Source organism: Tachyglossus aculeatus, chromosome 9, assembly GCF_015852505.1.
Source record: "Tachyglossus aculeatus isolate mTacAcu1 chromosome 9, mTacAcu1.pri, whole genome shotgun sequence".
Classification (NCBI taxonomy): Eukaryota; Metazoa; Chordata; class Mammalia; order Monotremata; family Tachyglossidae; genus Tachyglossus; species Tachyglossus aculeatus.
This window is the reverse complement of record NC_052074.1, coordinates 30,397,679-30,414,312: the sequence shown is the minus strand read 5'-3', so window position 1 is coordinate 30,414,312 and position 16,634 is coordinate 30,397,679. Positions and strand designations below refer to the sequence as shown.

The window sequence follows — 16,634 nt, the reverse complement described above, 5'->3', positions numbered from 1 at the left end:
AAATCCGGACCACTGCCCATTTGTTTTATGGTATCTGTTAAGCGCTTACTATGTGCCAGGCACTGTACTTACCATTGGGACAGATTCAAGGTAATCATCATCATCAATTGTATTTATTGAGCGCTTACTATGTGCAGAGCACTGTACTAAGCGCTTGGGAAGTACAAATTGGCAACATATAGAGACAATCCCTACCCAACAGTGTGCTCACAGTCTAAAAGGGGGAGACAGAGAACAAAACCAAACATACTAACAAAATAAAATAAATAGAATAGATATGTACAAGTAAAATAAATAAATAAATAAATAATCAGGTTGGACACAGTCCATGTCCCAGGTGAGGCTAGCCACATTTCATTCATTCATTCATTCATTCATTCAGTTGTATTTATTGAGCGCTTACTGTGTGCAGAGCACTGTACTAAGCACTTGGGAAGTACAAGTTGACCTGCCCACAGCGAGCTTACAGTCCAGAGGGGGAGAGAACAGAGAATAACAGAATAAAAGTATGTTAGTGTGGGGGTCATACGTGAGAAAAAGACCAAGAAAATAGGGGGAGGGTGAATTTGAGATGAGATTTTGAGGTGACAATGGGAGAAAGAAAATGAAGGAGTAAAGATTGAGAGGGTTCCAGACCCCTGGGAATTGGTGATTGTAAAATCAGCCCCATCTGGTAGCATTCAGTAAAGTCTATTGATTGATTTTAAGTAGATTTAGTTTCCTCTTCTACCTTTCCACGATTCTGTGCTGCTTTCAGGTTCTGTTTAGGGAGGGGCGCGGGAGGCGATGACGGGAAGCAGCTGAATGAAGGTATCTCCATTTCGGCCAAAAGCAGAATCAGGCCGGGAGAAATGAGATTGCCTAAATCTGCCCACGATCTCTGCCCTGTCTGTCAACCTCCAACAACACGGCTTCCTTCTCCCTTGACCCCAGCCAAGAGAGATCCAGAGACATGCTGTAATCCCAGCCCGTCTGTATTCCTTACATCAAGGCTGTCTGGGGTCCTTCTCTACTTTCCATGTATCTTCCTCAACTATTCCATCAGTCAAACAAAAGGATGTTTGCTTGTCTGTCTCTGAATTTACCTCTCTGTCTCATTCTTTCTCTCTCTCTCACTGTATTAAACCAACTGCTTACGCTCCTTCCTCAGTTGGTCGTTTCTACCCCTCGAATAGCAAGTGGCAAGCAGCAGAGCTGGGATTTGGAGCCTAAATGGACCATAAGTCCTGGAGTGACCGGGCTCATGTAAAAGTTACAATTGTGAGGTGCTGAGGTGTTCTCCTTTGATAGTTTTCTTGGGTGTTTCTGGTGATGAGGCAAAGCTTAGTTATCCCCGGCCTGTGTTTTCAGATTTCTCCATATCAGTCCTCTCTGGTGCTCTTCCTTGGGAAAGTCTCCGGTGCGGTCGCCGACCCTCTTGCTGGGTTTTTTATCAACAAAAGCAAGTGGACGAGAATAGGCCGACTCATGCCTTGGTAAGTACGGAATTATTTTTGTTTTGTTCTCTGCTTAAATGGCCCCCATTCCAGATCCTCACTTTCCAGGGGCTTCTTTCATTTGCATTCCCAAAATAAGACTCATGTTTTTTTAATAAAAATATAGTTTCATTTGTTACTATTTATTTATGGCTTGGTTAGCTCTGGATTAGGCCCCTGGGAGAGAAGAATACCGTGACCTTGAAGAGTTTATAATCTTAGATGGAAATAGTGTGGCTCAGTGGAAAGAGCACGGGCTTGGGAGTCAGAGGTCATGGGTTCTAATCCCGGCTCTGCCACTTATCTGCTGTGTGACTTTGGGCAAGTCATTTAACTTCTCTGTGCCTCAGTTATCTGTAAAATGGGGATGAAGACTGTGAGCCCCCCGTGGGACAACCTGTTCACCTTGTAACCTCCCCAGTGCTTAGAACAGTGCTTTGCCCATAGTAAGTGCTTTATAAATGCCATTATTATTATTATTATTATTGTATCCCCCCAGCACTTAGAACAGTGCTTTTCACATAGTAAGTGCTTAATAAATGCCATTATTATTATTATTATTCAGAGTAAGTGGAGAAATTGCCATCCCTGGTAGCAGTATAAGAGGTTGTCATGGCAGCTCTTCACCACCATAGGTTTTTTTGGATTGAAAGCAAATGAACTCTAAAAATGATTAAGGAAGAAGACTGTGGTAGAGAGCTCACAGACATGCAGACATGTACCAGCCCCAGGGATTTTGAAGAAAAGAAGGCAGCGGTTGTTCAGTTTAAATTGGACATATTGTTCACTAAAGTTGAAAATTACCACTTCAGCCAACAGAGCAAAGTTCTTCTTTTGTAGCCTCTGATAAGGATTAATAATCCTATCACAACTCTTAAGTTCTCTGCGATACTATGCTTTGAATTAACTTTGCTAGAGAAAAAATAAATACTGACGTCTAATTTTAATTCCAGACTTTTGTAGAGGTGGAATGGGTCCTGGTTCATAACTTGGAAGCTATGGAAAAACACAGCCCACAATACAGTCATCTGTGCTTCCTGAGTCAAAAATCCTTCAAAAACCCCTGCAAAAAGAACACGACTTTTGGGCTGGTCTGGGCTGGGACTGGGAGAGTTTTGAGAGCTTGGCTGGGCCTCCAGCTTACTCTCCTCAGGCCTAGAGTAAGACAAATAGCCGTTTGACTGCCCGTATCTTACCTCTTTTCAAGCAACCACTTCCCAGTCCTTTGGCTTTTCCTCCTGGGAATCTGTCTTCATTAGCACTTCCAGAAAGTCATTTTCAGAATTGCGTAATCAAAGGGGAAGGCTCCCACAGAATCTGAAAAAAAGTAGGGCAGAGATGTTTCATTTTCAAGAGGAGAGCACAAGGCCCTGGTTATATGAAATTGTCACTGTGGGGAGGGTAATTGTCAGTTGGATCTTCTAGACTGTGAGCCCATTTCTAGACTGTGAACCCACTGTTGGGTAGGGACCGTCTCTATATGCTTCCAAATTGTACTTCCCAAGCGCTTAGTACAGTGCTCTGCACACATAAGCGCTCAATAAATACGATTGAATGAATATGAAAAAAGAGGCGATTGCCACCAAATCCCAAGTGTCACCTCTGAGACCAGTGTGGATTTTTCTGACTGCTTTCATTTCAACGTTTGAGCAAGAAATGCAAGCAGAAATTTAAACTCCCCAAACTGCAGTGGATTCTAGCATTTCTAAGCCTTTTTCTTTGTTTTTGTTTTTATGGTATTTAAGTACTTACTATATGCCAGGCACTGTACTAAGAGCTGGGGGAGATACCAGCTAATCAGGTTGGACACAGTCCATGTCCCACATGGGGCTCACAGTCTTAATCCTCACTTTACAGATGAGGTAACTGAGGCACAGAGAAGTTAAACAACTTTCCCAAGGTCACACAGCAGACAAATGGCAGAACTGGGATTAGAACCAAGGTCCTCTGACGCACAAGCCTGTGCTCTACCCATTAGGTCATGTTGCTTCCTAAACCACGCTGCTTCCTGGCTGTCTGCAGTAGTGTACCATGGCATCATTCAGACAGGATTTGGGGAGTTTTCAGGAGTTCCCTCTAGACTGTAAGCTCATTATGGGCAGGGAATGTGTCTACCATATCTATTATAGTGTTATATTGCATTTTCCCAAGCGCTTAGTACAGTGCTCTGCACAAAGTGCTCAGTAAATACTATCGATTGATTAAAGGTAGGCTGCAATCATGTTCACCCCACTGTTTGGTTTGTTTTGTTTTGGAGGGCCACTCATAAGAACCACCCAGTGAACAGATCTAGAACTTCCCATGCCAACATAAATTCCCATCTGGAATAACTCCCCAATCCCTGTCTGTCATTTTCACGGGCCTAATGTCTGTTCTTCCGTCTGTCATTAGTATTCTCTTTGGAGGGAAACTAATTTAGCTGCTAGATTGGATTTGGACTTAACAGTGAGTCAAAAAAGCTCCTTAGACTGTGAGCTCGTTGTGGACAGGAATGTGTCTGTTGTTGTATTGTACCCTCCCAAGCACTCAGTACAGTGCTTTGCGCTCAGTAAATACTACTGAACGAATGAACGAATGAATTAGATCAAGTTTGAAGTTGCTTGCCACCAAAAAATGCCACCTTCTTTTAAGCTACAATGTTCATACCAAGTGTAGTGGGATATATTTGAACTTCTCTTGCTCATCATCATCTGTGTTGATTGAGCATGTGGGAGAGTGCAACAGAACTAAAAACCCTCAAGGAGTTTATAATCTAATGCGGAAGACAGACATTAAGTAAGCAAAACGTGAGGGAATAAATGAAATAAATAAACCTATAGCCCCATGTTTTTGGGCACAGTGCTGTCGGGCGGGGGACTGATAGGGTCATGTCACCAAGGGAGTGAGAATTAAGGAAGGCTTATTGGAAGAGGTGGCTTTTAGGAAGGCTTTGGAGGTGAAAAGGGACAGTGTGGTGGGTTTTGTTCCCTGTGGAAAGTTACCCTCGTTGAGGGTAAGCAGCCAGTCAGAATATGTTGATTAAGTGGGACAGTTAGGAGTGCGCAAAGACTTTTGTCACTTTTACTTTTATCAGCCTCCTGCACTGGAAGCTGTCCACTGCCTCTATTTCCACTAGTCACAGAAAGAGCCCTTATCTAATCAGACCTTTACAGAGCACTCATGAAAGAGCTCTTATTTGCGTGCCTTGTGGTTAATTTGGTTTTAAAGACAGGCAAGTTTCCCTCAAGAGTGCCATTTTACTTCATTTGTGCACGACTTTTTCCACAAATATGAACTCTACTTTCAAAGACCCTTGTTTGAAAGTGCTTTGTACATCTGAAGTCATTAAAATGTGCTTCCCTTCGTTTTACGTTCCCTCCCACATACTGTGCACTTAATTGTTCTCATAATAATGATTAATAATGATGGCATTTGTTAAGCGCTTACCATGTGCCAAGCACTGTTCTAAGCGCTGGAGTAGATACAAGTCAATCAGGTTGGACACAGTCCCTGTCCCAGGTGGGGCTCACACTCTTAATCCCCATTTTTACAGATATGGTGACTGAGGCGCTCACACTCTTAAGTCCCATTTTTACGGATATGGTAACGGAGGCCCAGAGAAGTTAGATCATCATCATCATCATCATCATCAATCGTATTTATTGAGCGCTTACTGTGTGCAGAGCACTGTACTAAGCGCTTGGGAAGGACTTGTCCAAGGTCACGAGGCTATTTATTTACTACTTATTTATTTGTTAAGCACTTACTGTGCATATGCCAGGCATTATACTAAGTGCTGGGGTAGATACAAATTAATCAGGTAGACAGAGTCCATGTCCCATGACACTGTGAGCCCGTTGTTGGGTAGGGACCGTCTCTATATGTTGCTGACTTGTACTTCCCAAGTGCTTAGTACAGTGCTCTGCACACAGTAACCGCTCCATAAATACGATTGAATAAACGAATGAATGAATAGCCTTAATCTCCATTTTACAGATGAGGACACTGAGGCCCAGAGAGGTTAAGTGACTTGCCCAGGGTCACACAAGCAGACGTGGCGGGGCTGGAATTAGAACCCGGGCCCCGCTGACTCGCAGGCCCGTGCTCTTTCCACTAGGTCAGGCTTCGTCTCCCGTTTTCCCTGTACTTTACGATCCCCGTACAAACTGGCATATAACTTTTATTTGCTCCCAAATTGGCAACATCCGTAAATGCACCTGTTCTCCGTTGGCTTCCACTCAGAGACATCCTGTCAAGGTTCAGGTATTTCATCCTCCCTTCCCCTTCAAACAGGAATACAGTAAACGGACACCTCCTTTCCCCTTCAAACAGGAATACGGTCACGTACACCCATGCCAAATCCAGACGTAGGAAATTTAACTTTACAGATTTTGGAACTGTCACCTGCTGATGACTTGTCTGATCCATGCTGGGACTGCCGCTCTTTTCCTCCTCCTCCCTGACACCCTCAGGACTCCCACGGTCCCCTCCTCCAGCCCGATAAAGACTCAGACGCGGGCCGCAGCCTGAGTCAATAAATACGATTGATTGATTGATTGATTGATTGAGACCTCAATTTTGAGATTGTTAGAAAAGCCGTTGCTGTGGCTGGGATCGTGACTTTTGTAACTGAACTGCGAGGAGCCTGAAAGCCCTACTCTGCTAGCCACGGTGGCCTTTTTAGCTTGTATTTATCGTCACCCTTGCCTCTTATATTTTTATGTTTTCATCTTTATATGTCTTTGCTAACTCTGCCCTACCGTAATAATAATAAAATAATAATAATGGCATGTGCAAAGCACTGTTCTAAGCGCTGGGGAGGTTACAAGGTGATCAGGTGGTCCCACGGGGGGCTCATGGTCTTAATCCCCATTTTACAGATGGGGGAACTGAGGCCCAGAGAAGTGAAGTGACTTGCCCAAAGTCACACAGCTGACACTTGGCGGAGCCGGGATTTGAACCTATGACCTCTGACTCCAAAGCCCGGGCTCTTTCCACTGAGCCACGCCGCTTCTCCAAGAAGAGCCATGCTCTTCTACCGTAGCCGACTGTTACATTATGAGCTCCTGGGAATCATCATCATCATCAATCGTATTTATTGAGTGCTTACTGTGTGCAGAGCACTGGACTAAGCGCTTGGGAAGTACAAGTTGGCAACATATAGAGACAGTCCCTACCCAACAGTGGGCTCACAGTCTAAAAAATCTAGAGACTGCATCTAATTCTCATCCTTATGTTTTTTCCTAGCGCTTAGTAAAGTGTTTGGCACACAGTAGGCGTTTAATAAATGCCATTACTGCTCCTGCTTCTCTGTGGGTAGATTATCGTCCATCTTGGAGGCATCTCCCCATACAAAAGTGGTCTTCTGGTCCACGTTAGCGCTGCCTGCATTTTGAGCCTAGTTGCCTAACGACCCAGGAACGCACTGTTCCGAAGGATGGTTTCTTGATTTTTTCCCGGGCGGTGGCAATCCCTGAGAGCCGGCAGTCATCTGTGCTGCATAAAATCATCAAACGCGGTCTGGAAATGGCTCTGTGGACACGGATATCGAGCGGCTGGAGGATGGCGAGCCTCTGGGGATGATGGCGAAAGAGGCCTTTGGAGTCTCCGTTGGTTGCTTCACGAGTTCTATCCAGTTTGAGGTGCAATAAGGCCTCCAAATCATTTCTCCCGGCCAATGTTTTCCCAGTTCTGCATTCAAGCTCCAACTGTCTATCCTGTCTCCTGGACTTCGCGTGGTAGATTGTCTCGAATAGTCTCTGGAATGGTTTAATGGGAGGAAGTTCCCGGCCGTCTGGGGCAATTGCTAGCATATTGCTCCGTTACAGCTTCTCTGCTCCACTAGTTTTTATCAGCCCCCTCGCTGAATCCCTTTTGCGAATGGCGGGGTTTGTGACATATTGAAAAAATTTGAGATTCAGTCGGAATTGTTATTTTGTGACAGAAACATTCATCCTCCTGTCATCGTCTCCTTACAAATTTGGGAAGATCTATTAATTGGGCTCCATAGTCAGTCCTTGGGCATGACAGTGTGCTTTGCTACAAAGGCTAAGATTATAAAGTTACTCAATGCCTTCTGGTTTATTTTCCAGTAACGTTCTGTTCCCTAGCAATTTCTCTTGCCTTCGTTTTGAGCATTTTACGCATCACTGCATATCCATTGTTGTTCAGTTTAGTCTCCTATTCCCAAAACATCCTTGTCCCTTGCCGGTTATTTTCCATTTTTTTGAACCCCAGATTGGTGTTTGAGCATCCATCAGCTCAAGTCAATCAATCAATCGGTCAGTGAGATTTACTGAGAGATTACTGTGGGCAGGGAGCAATGTAATGAGCATTTGGAAGAGTGCAATACAACAGAGTTGGTAGACATGACCTTATAATATAGTCAGGGAGACAGACTTTACAATGAATTAATGGTAGGGGAAGAGGCAGAATAATAGTGGTATGTATGTGAATTTGTTCATTTATTCGTTCAATCATATTTATTGAGTGCTTACTGTGCAAAAGCACTGTACTAAGCACTTGAGAGAGTAAAATATAACAACAAACAGACCCATTCCTACCCTCAGTGAGCTCACAGTCTAGAGGGGGAGACAGCCATTAATACAAATAAATACATAAATAAATTAAGTGCTATAGGGCAGTTTCCCACCACTCTCTCAGTTTCTGGGGAGTCAGTTGAAAAGTTGTATGCTGTTGCTCTAATCCCATTTAGTAGTAGTACTATTTATAAAGAGCTTACTGCGGGCAGATAACTGAACTACGCACTGTGAAGAAATAACACTAGTGAGAGTTAGACACTGGCCCGACTTTCCAAAACGACACAATAAATAGTTTAAGCTGAGTTGTGTGATAACCGCATTTATCAATCAGTGGTATTGAGTGCTTATCGTGTGTGTAACACTGTACTAAGCACTTGGGAGAGTACAATATAACAGATATTGTATATAACAATATACAATATATATATACGCTTAGTACAGTGCTCTGCACACAGTAAGCGCTCAATAAATACGATTGATTGAGTTGGTAGGCATGGTCTCTGCCCATAAACTGACAGTCTAGAAGGGGAGACAGACTTTAATATAAAATTAAGAGATTATGGGTATGTACATCGGTGCTGCTTGGCGAGAAGCAGCGTGGCTCAGTGGAAAGAGCCCGGGCTTTGGAGTCAGAGGTCATGGGTTCAAATCCCGGCTCCACCAATTGCCAGCTGTGTGACTTTGGGCAAGTCACTTAACTTCTCTGGGCCTCAAGTAACTCATCTGTAAAATGGGGATTTAGACTGTGAGCCCCACATGGGACATCCTGATCACCTTGTAACCTCCCCAGCGCTTAGAACAGTGCTTTGCACATAGTAAGCGCTTAATAAATGCCATCATTATTATTATTAGCTGTGCTTTGGGGCTGAGGGAGGGGTGAATAAAGGGTACAAATCCAAATGCAAGGGGATGCGCTTATTGTGGGCAGGGACTGTGTCTGTTCATTGTTATATTGTATTCAGTCGTGTTTATTGAACACTAACTGTGTGCACAGCACTGCACTAAGCGCTTGAATACTCTCCTTAGTATCAGAGTAAGAAATGAGGGCTTAGTTGGAGAGGACCTCATCATCATCATCATCAGTCGTATTTATTGAGCACTTACTGCTTGCAGAGCACTGTACTAAGCGCTTGGGAAGTACAAGTTGGCAACATATACCTGGTGGAAGAGTTGTGCTTTGAATAAAACATTGAAGGTGGGGAGAGTGATTGTCTATCAGATGATCCCCTTTAATATCACACTTCCACCAGCTTCAGATGCTTCTTCCTCACATGGGGAGTCCAAGTACATCTCACCGCTACTGAGAAGGGAGGGCAAGCCAGGAGAGATGGGTAGCGGAAACATTTTATTAAAATACAAGAGAATTCTGGTGGGTCGGTTATATTATAGGAGCAATTCTGAGTGTAAATAGGAATATTCCTTCTGGAACTTGATTCGCTTTTCAACAACTATGCAAGTAGTCCCACTGGGGAGTGGATGAAAGGCAGAGTCAAATCAACAAAGCTGCGGAGTCAGTTGGAAATCCAGGAGAGTACCAGAACCAACTGTTTTTAGTCCTCTGGCCAATTCAGCACAGCGTGTGGCATTGTCTTTCATCTCACTGTAGCCGCATCACATTTCCTCAGCTAGGAACCATGTGCTTCTTTTGTTTCTGATGGGTTGTTTTTTTTCCAGTTCAGTGTTGAAAGTGATCAGCTGAGCTACCAGGTCAATAGGAGAATTGTGGAAATTGTGGAGAATTTGTTGTCTGGGGATTAATCTGTTTTCTGTTTGTTGGAATTTTTATTTGAAGGGAGTCAGCTAATTGCAGAGAGAAAGAGAGAGAGAGTGTGTGTGTGTCTGATTTGCAAGAATATTGGAGGACAGTGGTTCTGGAACTAATTACCAAGGTGCCCCACTCACCCATCATTAGGAAACAGTTCTGTGTCTGTCTGACAGGTGTAAGGTGGCTTGCGTGAATTGTTTCTTTGTGCTAGAATCTGGAATTCTAGGCTCCTTGCTATATTATTTAACTACCTGTGCTAATTAGGATACTTAAGGTAATTCTCTGCACCCAAAAGCTGCCAAGAGGCAATCATGTAATGACTGTAATCATGTAATCATTACATATTCATTCATTCGCTCAATCATATTTATTGAGCGCTTACTGTGTGCGGAGCACTGTATTAAGCGCTTGGGAAGTACAAGTTGGCAACAACATGATTACATGTGATCATGTAATTATCACTGTACCTCGTTCTCGCCTGTCCCGCCGTCGACCCCCGGCCCACGTCCTCCCCCTGGCCTGGAGCCCACTGTTGAGTAGGGACTGTCTCTATATGTTGCCAACTTGTACTTCCCAAGTGCTTAGTACAGTGCTCCGCACACAGTAAGTGCTCAATAAATACGATTGATTGATTGATTGGAATGCCCTCCCTCCACACACCCGCCAAGCTAGCTCTCTTCCTCCCTTCAAAGCCCTACTGAGAGCTCACCTCCTCCAAGAGGCCTTCCCAGACTGAGCCCCCTTTTTCCTCTCCTCCTCCCCATCCCCCTGCCCTACCTCCTTCCCCTCCCCACAGCACCTGTATATATGTTTGTACAGATTTATTACTCTATTTAGTTTACTTGTACATATTTACTATTCTATTTATCTTGCTTGTTCGTATTTACTATTCTATTTATTTTGTTAATGATGTGCAGCTAGCTTAATTCTATTTGTTCTGAGGACTCCACACCTGTCCACGTGTTTTGTTTTGTTGTCTGTCTCCCCCTTCTAGACTGTGAGCCCGTTGTTGGGTAGTGACCGTCTCTATACGTTGCCAACTTGTACTTTCCAAGCGCTTAGTACAGTGCTGTGCACACAGTAAGTGCTCAATAAATACGATTGAATGAATGAATGAATGAGTTCATGAGGATGCCTGTCGAAGAAATAACATTTTGTTGCCTGGAAAGAATGGGTGGGGGAGGGAATTAGCGACAAAATAGGCATATTAAATCTTCACGTGCCTGCTGGAGAGTTCCCATAAAATGTTCCCCAGGGCTTTGACTTGCCTGATTTTTAAGCAATTTTGGCCACGGTACCTCTGACTCTTCCCCAAGAGGATGCGGTTCCACAGGCTAATAAGGTTCAGAAGCAGGAAGCATTTCCTGAAATTCCCCTGAAATTCCCTCATTCATTCTATTTCATTATTTAACTATATCTCCTTGGTTCATCCTTAAATGCTCTGTCATATGCACTGAGTTCCCCTATCTTTTAGAAACATGTTTCCTGGGGTGGGGGTTAATAATGGTATTTGTTAAGAGCTTATTTTGTGCCACACCCTGTTAGCACTGGTGAAGACACAAGATAATAGGGTTGGAGGCTCACACTCTAAGTAGGAGAAAGTAGAATTTGCAAACCATCGACTTATTCTTCCACTACCCACACTTCTTCTTCTAGCAGTTGTACCTAGCTGTATTTAGTTCATATTTTTATACAATTACGTTTTCAATTCTAAGACTACATTATTTAATTTTAGGACTCTAAACCCTTTGAAAAAATCTTTGCGCCCCATCTGTGAAATAGGCCACCATGATTCTCCTCACTTTAGAAACGGCAACATGGTTAGACGGAGATTAGCCAACATTATATCAAGCTTGAATTGAATCCTCATACTTCTAATTCATGTTTCCCATTAGAGGGAAGAGAGCGTTGACAAGTAGGAAGAGTAAGGGACTAGTAGTTTCATTATTGCCTAATTTCAGATTTACATTGAGGCTTTGAATTGAGGCCAGTTCTCATTTCCTCCACTCAGTAAATACCACTGAGTCATCCCCCGGACTGTCAGCTCCTTATGGGCAGGGAAGTGTTTGCTAATTCTGTTATACGGTATGTTCCCAAGCGCTTGGTACAGTGCTCTGCAAATAGGAAGCGCTCAATAAATGTCATTGATTGAATGATTGCTCTGCGCTCAGTAAATACCACTGAGCGATTGATGGATGAGAAGTTTTATTTTTCGGCTATCAATCTAGCGAGATCGTTATTAGGATAAAGAAGGTAATGTTTGTAAAGCCATCTCAACAGTTTAGGTCAGAGGGACATATGGAAGGTAAAGAGAAAGTACATTCAATTGTCCTAATAATAATAATAATAATAATAATAATAATAATAATAATAATAATAACGATGGCATTTGTTAAGCGCTTACTCTGTGCCAAGCACTGTTCTAAGCACTGGGGAGGTTACAGGGTGATCAGGTTGTCCCTCGGGGGGCTCACAGTCTTCATCCCCATTTTACAGATGAGGTAACTGAGGCACAGAGAAGTTGTGACTTGCCCAAAGTCACAGAGCTGACATATAGGGTTACCCTCACCTATGTGACACTGTATTTTACTTTGTATCCACCCCAGCACTTATAGTAGAACTTGGCTCATAGGAAGTATTTAAGAAATACTATTATTATTATTATTGTTGTTAGGAGCTGGGGATGAGATAGAGGGATGGTTTCAGACATTTGCCTGCTCTGAGATCAGTAAAAATTTGCCAATCAGTTAGTGGTATTTATGAATATGGACATCTCAATATTGTGGTAATTGCTAGAGCCATTAATAGAATAGAATTTTTGACAGTGAATTCTAATTCATTCATTCAGTTCTGTTTATTGAGCACTTACTGTGTGCAGAGCACTGTACTAAGCTTTTGGAAGAGTATCAATCAATCGGATTTATTGAGCGCTTCCTGTGTGCAGAGCACTGTACTAAGCGCTTGGGAAGTACAAGTTGGCAACATATAGAGACAGTCCCTACCCAACAGTGGGCTCACAGTCTAAAAGAGTATAATAGAATAGAGTTGTCAGACACCATTCCCTGCCCACAATGAGTTTACGGTCCAGAGGGAATTCAGCTTACATTCCGCAGATGTAGTTAAATTATGCATCATTCCCTGAAATCCATTTGAATCCCAACCTAGTGCATTTTTGCTGGGGGACCTTTGAGCCCTCCCTCCATAGCTCTGGATCCACTGTCCTCTCAGGTTCCAGTTCAGAAAGCTGCGGCAGCACGAGCCTGGGAGACAGAAAGTCGTGGGTTCTAATCCTGGCTCTTCCACTTGTCTGCTCTGTGGCCTTGGGCAAGTTACTTCACTTCTCTGGGCCTCAATTTCCTCATCCGTAAAATGGAGATTAAGACTGTGAACCCTATGAGGGACAGAGACTGAGTCCAACCCAATTTTCTTGTATTCTTCTTCTCCCCTTCCCACCTAAATCGCTTAGTACAGTGCCTGGCACATAGTAAGCACTTAACAGATACCACAATTATCGCTGTTATTAATATTATTATTAACAAGCAGCTACTTTCTCGTTTTTAACCACACCACCACCACTATGCCCCCTTAAATGTTGTGCTCTCTGGTAGTGACCTCACTCATGTGCCATCTGGAAAGCAGCGTGGCTTCGTGGATAGAGCATAGGCCCAGAGACAGAAAGACCTGGGTTCTAATTCCGGCTCTACCATATGTCTGCCGTGTGACCTTGGGTTTAGTCACTTCACTTCTCTGTACCTCAGTTCCCTCATCTGTAAAATGGGGATTAAGATTTTGAGCCCTATGTGGGACAGGGACTGTGTCCAACCTGATTAACTCGTATCTACCCCCATGCTTAGAACAGTGTTTGGCACATAGTAATAATAATAATAATAATAATAATAATGGCATTTATTAAGCGCTTACTATGTGCAAAGCACTGTTCTAAGCGCTGGGGAGTTTACAAGGTGATCAGGTTGTCCCACGAGGGGCTCACAGTCTTCATCCCCATTTTACAGATGAGGGACCTGAGGCACAGAGAAGTGAAGTGACTTGCCCCAGGTCACACAGCTGACAAGTGGCGGAGCCGGGATTGGAACCCATGACCTCTGACTCCAAAGCCTGGGCTCTTTCCACTGAGCCAAGCTGCTTCAAACGCAGTAAGCTCATAGTAAGCGCATAACAAGAACCACAATAGTTATTATTATCATTATCTGGGAGTGCACCAGGTGAAATATTAGCCAACAATGGCATATTTTCTAAAAAAGGTTGAATACTCCTGGTGTAAGTGTATTTTGAGCTCTCTTTTTTTGGCTTTATTTATTGATTTATTTTTTTTAATCATTGTATCTGTCCTGAACGTCCCTCCTGGTCTTTGCCAGTTTAAAATGAATGCTCCTTACGTTTGCCTTCTTTATGTCCTTTGTTTAGTTACCATCTTCCCAGAATGTTAAAAATATCTTGCCACTTAAAATTGTCTGCCAATTTAGTTGTGGTCTTACATAATCCCTCAAGTAGATCATTAGTGAAAATGTTAAGTATGACCTAATTTAACCTGCTCAGTGAGGCTGCTTGAAATTCCAGTTATAACTAGATTGTTCCTTTAATAGGATAACATTCAATTACTCTGCATTTACAAATTAGTGTTAACCTAATGTGAAATCATTAGGACATAATTGCTCAATGAAACAAACTAGGTCATGTTTAACCATCTACCAAAATAAGTATCGTCAAATATTCCTGGTGAATAAACTCATCTTTATGTAAAATAGTTGATACGTGAACATAAATTCGTTCTTAATATCTAAGACATTGGTTATTTTACGTAAATGATCCGATCCATTGAAGTTTTTATCATTCATCCATTCATTCAATTGTATTTATTGAGGGCTTACTGTGTGCAGAGCACTGTACTAAGCGCTCGGGAAGTACAAATCGGTAACGTATAGAGATGGACCCAACCCAACAACGGCCTCACAGTCTAGACAACAGGCTCGCTTCAAATTTATCTCTTCATGTTTCTATTAATCAGATTTGTACTGGCTGACACATGAGATGGACATCTCAATATTGTGGTAATTGCTAGAGCCATTAGAAAAATTGAATGTTTGACACTGAATTCCAGTTCCTTCATTCAGTCGTATTTATTGAGTGCTGATTGTGTGCAGAGCACTTATGTAGCTCTTGGTTGAGTTCAGTACAGCAATAAACAAACACATTCCCTGCCCACAATGAGCTAATATAATATAAACAAATAAATTACAGGTATGTATATAAGTTTTGTGAGGCTGGGAGGGGGGAAGAACAAAGGGAGCAAGTTGGGGCGATGCAGAAAGGAGTGAGAGAAGAAAAGGGGGGCTTAAGGAAGGCCTCTTGAAGGTGAGGTGCCTTTAATAAGGCTTTGAACCCGGGGCGGGGGAGTAATTATCTGTTGGATTTAAGGAGGGAGGGCATTCCAGGCCAGAGGCAGGACGTGGGCGAGGGGTCGGCGATGAGAAAGACGGGATCGAGGCACAGTGAGAAAGTTGGCATTAGAGGAGCGATGTGTTCAGGCTGGATTATAGTAAGAAAGTAGCGAGGTGAGGTAGGAAGGGGCAGGGTGATTGGGTGCTTTAAAAGCTAATGATGAGGTGTTTTTGTTCGATACGGAGGTCGATTGGCAACCACTGGAGTTCTCTGGGGAGTGGGGAGACATGCCCTGAACGTTTCTGAAGAAAATGATCCGGGCAGCGGAGTGAAGTATGGACTGGAGTGGGGAGAGGCAGGAGGCTGGGAGGTCAGCAAAGGAGGCCGATGCAGTAATCTAGGTGGGATAGGATGAGTGATCGTATTAGTGTGATAGTAGTTTGGATGAAGAGGAAAGGGCAGATTTTAGCCATGTTGTGAAGGTAGGACCGACAGGATTTAGTGATGGATTGAATACCTGGGTTGAATGAGAGAGAGGAGTCAACAGTGCTTTGCAGATAGTAAGCGCTTAATAAATGCCATTATTATTATTAATAAGGATAATACCAATGTTATGGGCTTGTGAGGCAGAAAGGATGGTGGTGCCATCTCCAGTGATGGGAAAGTCAGTGGGAGGACAGGGCTTGGGTGGGAATACAAGGAGCTCTGTTTTGGTCATATTGAGTTTGAAGTGACCGGAGGATGTCGAAGTAGAGATGTCTTGAAGGCAAGGGGAAATGTGCGATTGCAGAGAGGGCGAGAGATCAGGGCTGGAGACGTAAATTTGGGTGTCATCTGCGTAGATGTGGTAATTGAAGCCATGGGAGCCAAAGAGTTCTCCAAGGGAGCAGGTGTAGATGGAGAATAGAAGGGGACCCAGAACTGAACCTTGAGGGACCCCCCCAGTTAGGGGGTGAGAGGGAGAGGAGGAGCCCGTGAAGGAGACTGAGAATGAGTGGCCAGAGAGATAAGAGGAGAAGCAGGAGAGGACATTGACTTCCTAACCTTCTGCTTTCCTCTACTCCTCCCCTTGAGAAAACCTCATCACCACCAAGCTAGATATCGACACTATGGGGAAAGGAGATAATACTGTTACCTTAGGCAAGTCACTTCACTTCTCTGGGCCTCAGTTCTCTCATCTATAAAATGGTATTTGTTAAGCACTTACTATGTGTCACGCACTGCAGTAAGCGCTGGGATAGATACAAGATAATCAGGTTGGACGCAGTCTCTGTCCCACATGGGGCTCACAGTCTTAATCCCCATTTTAGAGATGAGGTAACTGAGGCATAGAGAAGTTAAAAATGAAATGCAGCTCTGGTCTCCCACCCAGTTAAATTGGCACCCAGCAAAAATCTTGGCTACCTCCACAACCAATGCAATAAACTTCCAGCTTTGTGGAAATTAGTCTTGCAATTTCCTGTATATTGTTTT

The 16,634-nt window shown here is 43.4% G+C and overlaps 1 protein-coding gene across 1 annotated transcript in view; it reads left to right on the top strand.

Moving 5' to 3' along the window:
- Positions 1-16,634, top strand: part of MFSD2B (major facilitator superfamily domain containing 2B) — a 64,564-nt gene that overhangs the window by 7,792 nt on the left and 40,138 nt on the right. Inside the window, exon 3 of the mRNA XM_038750872.1 lies at positions 1,351-1,475. Coding sequence (XP_038606800.1) covers positions 1,351-1,475 — 125 coding nt within the window. The remainder of the gene's footprint in view (positions 1-1,350; positions 1,476-16,634) is intronic.